Below are 5846 nucleotides of genomic sequence, written 5' to 3'. Positions count from 1 at the left end.
CGTCAAAATGCTTCTCGGTTTCCAGTTTATATGAGAATTGGAAAAGTAGGAAATTAATAATTCTTTTTATTTAATGCCTGCACCCTGGTGAGGGTCAAACTCAAGACTGTCTAGGAAAATTGCTTCTTATCACTGGAGTTAAACCTTGACCCCAAGAAAGTAATAACATGTAGGGCTAGGTTGGGATTAAAGTTAGACAATTATAGTTTAAAAGGTACAGTACTGAAAAGTGTTTAGTAAACACTAGTTGTTGTAACTTAAAAAAAAAATTATTTGATTTATATTTGTATGATGAAAAATCTATTATATTTTTATTAATTTTGTCAAAATTATTATTAAAAATTATATTTATTGTATATTATTAACTTTTATTTGATAGTTACAATTTTTTTCCTATAGTAGTTGCAACTTTTAAGGTACTAAACTTCAATACCAAATAGGACAATAGTTTATGTTTGGGGGAAAAATAAGAAAGATAGCAGAACGCCACGTGTCAACGAATGGAATAACTTCAGTGCAATCCGAGGTACCCGACATGATTAGAGGTACCCCGCACGATTAGAGATGCCTGCCATGATTTGAGGTACCCGGCACCGTCAAAGATACCCCGAATAACTCCAGAGTAACTCGAGGTACCCCGCATAGACTGGGGTACCCCGTATAATTCGAGGTACCCGGAATAACTCCAGCATAATTCAAGGTACCCGGCTTGATTAGAGGTACCCGGCCTGATTAGAGGTACCCCGCGTGATTAGAGGTACCCCGCGTGATTAGAGGTACCCCGCATGATTAGAGGTACCCAGTCTGATTAGAGGTACCCCGCATGATTAGAGGTACCCGACGTGATTAGAGGTACCCCACACAAATAGAGGTACCCCGAACAATTAGGGGTACCCCACGTAACTCGAGATACCCGGTAGATCAGATGCAAGAGAATCCTCCGAAAATATCCGCCATGAAAAACGTCTCCACCTCTTAAAAGATATTGTTCGATTTTGTCAGAATTAGGAATCAAGAACGTCGTACCAAAAGGGGGGGACAGCCGCCTGCTACCTCTGCCAAAAGTGAAGGACATTGTCCCAAGGGCAGTGGTCCTCAGCCGCCTACCCGACAGTTACTGCAGAGGTACCCTGGACCACTCTCCAGCGTGCGCCACATTTCCAAAGGATGAGATACGCCGCGAACATGCATATAACGGCCCAAAAATCAAAAAAAGGTAAAAGGACGTTAGCCAAAAAGGGTATGCCACGTGGCAGCTGAGGTACTCCATATATAAAGGTGCTTGTGTTTCATTCTCTAGGAGGTTCTCACTCACCATGAACACTCACACTCTAAAAAATAGGTTTTCTTCAACCTTAAACCCTAATTTACAGAGGGCTAGCTAGCTCTCTTTGCCATAAAAGCTTGAGTTTGCTAACTTTGAGCGTCGGAGTGTGAACGCCGGGTACCCCGGCTTCACCTCTAACCTCTATTTCATTGTTTTGCAGGAGTGAAACTCATTTGGAAGGACACCTCTCTTGTTTCTGACCTTCCACCATTGTTACCACTCTCTCTCCCCTTCTCACCTCCCCCGAATTTCAAATACATCGCAGCGCACACAACAAACCAGTGAGGTACCCCATCTCCCCCAAAAATATAAATTCATTGTTCTAGATTGGTTTGGCTTTTCCTACCCCAAAATCAGTTGAAAACAGTTTATTTAGGCTTTATCTAGTATTGAGCTGAGGTTGTTTAAAAGTCATACTGGACCAAAAAAAAAAACAAAAAAGATTTCAAGTTTAAGAAACCCTAAGTAATATAATATATTGATTAATTTTATTTAATATTCAAAATAATTTGTAATTATTATAAATATTTTGACATTAATGAAATTTTTCTTATGATTGATAATCGAAAAATAATTGTGTTTAATATTCAAAATAAATTATAAAATGTGTATTATTTCATTCATTATATTTATTCATTGTTCACTTGATTAGGCAGGTGACCAATTAGATAAAATTCTTTGAAAACTAGATTTTTTTTATTTTTTTAAGAAACCAAGTTTTTTTTGGGCTAACATGGATTCATATGTTTCGAAACGAGCTGAGGTAGCCGAGATAGACTTTTGGGGCAAGTCTATATGCATATGAATTTAGTTCTCTTAGACAAGTTTTAGCAATGTCGTTACCATGAAATATTGACTATTGAGGGCCTGGGCTTTACACGAATTTAGGGACTTGGGACTCAAGTTGGGCTTGGGTTACATTAATTAAATGAGTGGCGGTATTGGCTCCCCTTTAAAACTTTTGTCAAACCCCTTTGTTTATAAATTTACAACTTTGGACTTAATTTGAATTATTTTATACAAAATTTAATTAAACGCACGCATCTTCTTCAATAATATCATTAACAATCAGGGTTGCTGTCTATGACCCATTATAGAGCTTCAAACCGTTCATTTACTAGTATCAAATGAATTTTTCAAAAGAATAATTTTAAATAAAAGATAAAAACTAATGTACAAGAAAAATAACTCCAAAAAAGTACAACTATTTATGTAATAAAAGGGGAAAAAAAAAGATCTTACTCTTATTCAAAGTATAAAAATATGAATTTGGCGGTGTAAAATGAAATCACTCTAAAACTAAATTTGATAAGCTCAATAGCTGAACTTAAGATGTTAAATAAGTACAATCACTATAAATTTGAATGAAAAAAAAAAATTAGTGAACTTAAAAGAGTTTGAGATGAGGTTTGCTAGAGTTTGTTGAGAAAGGTTATTTGTAAAATTAAATAGGAGTCATTTTCATTATGAGGACACGAGAGGGGTGGCAATAGTCCAACCCTAATTAAATTTTATAATTTAAGAGATTATTAATTTAATCGTCCCTTAATCTAATGCGAATTGTCAAATAAGTGCTCCGCTGCACGCTCAAATTTTATTAAGAAATGATTCATCTAGATGATACGCAGCCTTAATAGCACCTAATGCTGGAAAAATCATTGTTTCAGGGCTTTCTACGATCCTAACATAAATTTTATTAAATGGCAAGAAAGCAATTTCGTCGTCGTCACATCCTCTCTATATAGACGAGAAGCGCGTAGGATTCACTTGTTTCTTAATTCGCAAGGCACCGCGCTCAACGGCCCACAGTTTATAATAATGTGTATGGACTGATTTGCCCTCCCATCCACCTACAAGGCGACATACGGGCCCGACGCAAAATCGATAAAATATTGCAAAATTTTGAAATTCAACAAATCTGCGACGCAGGAATCAGATCAGTATCATCAATAATCTAATGGACGTAAAGATAAGCAAGTTCTTCGATTCCATCGGCTCCTTCTTTACTGGCGGCGACCAAATCCCCTGGTGCGACCGTGACATCATCGCCGTATGTTTTTTTTCAAATTATTTGAAGTATATTTAAATTCTATATTTGCACATAGCATAAACGAAAATGGGAAATTAAATTTTGTGATAAAAAAAAATTGCGCTTCAATTTTGTTACCTTTTCCTTTACATGCTGTTCTGTGCCTTTGCTTTAATGGGATAGGATACTAGGATACGATAACTAGGGCTTCAGTGCTGCTCTTTACTTTGTGTTCATGAGTTGATGAATGGGATGAGATAACCCTTATCATTCCCCTTGTTTGGCATTTGATGAAATTTAATATATATATATATATATATATATATATATATATATATATATATAATTGTTGTTTTTGTTGTTGTTGCTGCCACTGAATAAAGAGTAGAATTGAGGTTTGATGAAGTAACCAAGTGTCAGGGATATAAGTGAATTGTAAAGAGTAGGTGTTTTCTTGAAGTGGGTATTTTACCAACCTCCCACATATACTTGACAACTAGTGATTTTGCTCCAAAGCCACGATATCTCAATCTGAAACATATCCGGAGAGCATGATGAGCTCCTTCAAATCTTTTTCATGAATTTTATTCGGTCCTCTACAGTTGTTTAAATTTTTCTTTTTTTTTTGTTGCCTATACCGTTGCAAAACAATCCTCAAGTTTTGTTACGTGCTTTTATTCCTTGTGGTTTAAACTATACTGTTTGCCGGCAGGGCTGTGAGAGAGAGGTTGCTGAAGCTAATGATGATAAGCAGAAGAGTGAAAGCATTATGCGGCTGTCATGGGCCCTTGTTCACTCTAGACAAGCAGAAGACGTGCAGCGTGGGATAGCAATGCTTGAAGGTGAATTAAAAATTAAGTGCCGTACTCAAAGTTCTTGTTTTATCTTGCGCTTTGGCTTGATTATATAAGTAAATTCCTTTTCACTATTGATATACATTGTCAGCCAATTGGAATTTTTGTTGATGCTTTTGTTGTGGCTCAATATGGTCCTTACTTTCTTTTTGTGTTTCATCAAACATGTCTTTCAGTCTTTAGCCTTTCCGTCACTACTTGGATAAGCACTTTATATAAACCTACTTCCTACTTGTATTTCTTAGGTTACAATTGCTTTTATGTTCATTGACATTCCCTTTAAATGTGTCTGATAGAAAACCGATTGAGAAGTGGTTTGGCCTTAGCCATGACCTGTTATTGTTGGGCTACTAGTGCTTGTCTCCGGTCTTGCTAAGCATTTGCATATCTGTTTGAACTTAAATTTGAGGCATTCATTGATTTTGTTTTATATAAAATAGGCATCGTCATTTCAACTTTCTTACTGTTCTTAATATGCCAAGACTTTTAATTGTCTGATGGGCTAAGCAAAGCTTTTACAGCCTGATGTGAATTCAATTGGCCAGTATAATGAAAGTGAGTACATGTCTTGAAACAAACCCCTCAGATCCTCCTTCAATGGACAATCATTCTGAAAATTGCTAAGAAGTGGGCTCTTTGCAGAACCAATCTTCATTCTTTCTACACATCAGTTATCTAGGGACATGGTCCTTTAAGAATTAACAATTATTAGCTTAAAGAAAGCCACATTTTGCTACTCATTAACTGCCTTCAAGGTGATTTCTCAAGATCTCACAAAGTTTTTGAGGCTTGTCATGTCATTTCTGCTTAGGAATACCATTAAACTATAGATTTCTGGATCTTCCTCACTCTTGTCATGTCATTTCTGCTTAGGAATACCGTTAAACAATTTTTAAATTGGGTATCATTGAACTTTCTTTTCTATCCCAGATGTTGATCCTGCTGTCACTTGATAGCTTTCTCTATCAACTGCAAGTTATATTGAAATATTCTCTTGCAGCATCATTGGCCAATAGTAGCCCTCCTTTGCAGCAGAGAGAAAAGCTTTATCTTCTGGCTGTTGGATACTATAGAACTGGTGAATATGCGAAGAGTCGGCAGATTCTGGAGCAATGTTTAGAGGTGTGCTTCTGCTCAGACATCAATTTTTTCCTTTTGGTGGCTCAGGAGCGCATGCTCACTTGGTGTTTATTAAGTTCTATTTTTTACCCGCCTAATATTTTTGGTTTTCCAGATTGCACCTGATTGGAGGCAGGCCCTGGGTCTTAAGAAGACTGTTGAAGACCGGATTGCCAAAGGTAAAATCAACTGAAATTTTTTCTAGAAGGTCTTTTAATATCATAATAGCATCAGAGTGACGGAATTATTAAACATTTATGTTTTATTGCAGATGGTGTGATTGGAATTGGCATTACCGCAACTGCTGTGGGGCTTATAGCAGGTGGGATAGCCGCAGCATTGGCTCGCAAGAAGTGAAAAACCCACGATCAACAATGTGAATAATAATAGCTTGCTTATGCATGTAGTTTCTGCTGGTATTTTCCGAACATTTATTGAAAATGTGTTACAAATAATTGTTGAAAGTAATATTGTAGCGTTACTTTGATATTCCTATAAATTTGCTCTATTAATTTTT

At 36.4% G+C, this 5846-nt stretch overlaps 1 protein-coding gene across 1 annotated transcript; it reads left to right on the top strand.

Annotated features, from left to right (window-relative positions):
- The first annotated feature begins 3020 nt into the window (after positions 1-3020).
- On the top strand, positions 3021-5846 carry LOC18049055 (mitochondrial fission 1 protein A). The gene is made up of 5 exons (XM_006442019.2): positions 3021-3377; positions 4069-4198; positions 5211-5332; positions 5445-5508; positions 5601-5846. The coding sequence occupies exons 1-5, from the start codon at positions 3285-3287 to the stop codon at positions 5684-5686; spliced, it is 495 nt and encodes a 164-aa protein (XP_006442082.1). The 5' UTR covers positions 3021-3284; the 3' UTR covers positions 5687-5846.

The sequence above is a fragment of the Citrus clementina genome, unplaced genomic scaffold (assembly GCF_000493195.1).
Source record: "Citrus clementina cultivar Clemenules unplaced genomic scaffold, Citrus_clementina_v1.0 scaffold_3, whole genome shotgun sequence".
NCBI lineage: Eukaryota > Viridiplantae > Streptophyta > Magnoliopsida > Sapindales > Rutaceae > Citrus > Citrus x clementina.
This window is presented reverse-complemented; position numbering and strand designations above follow the sequence as displayed.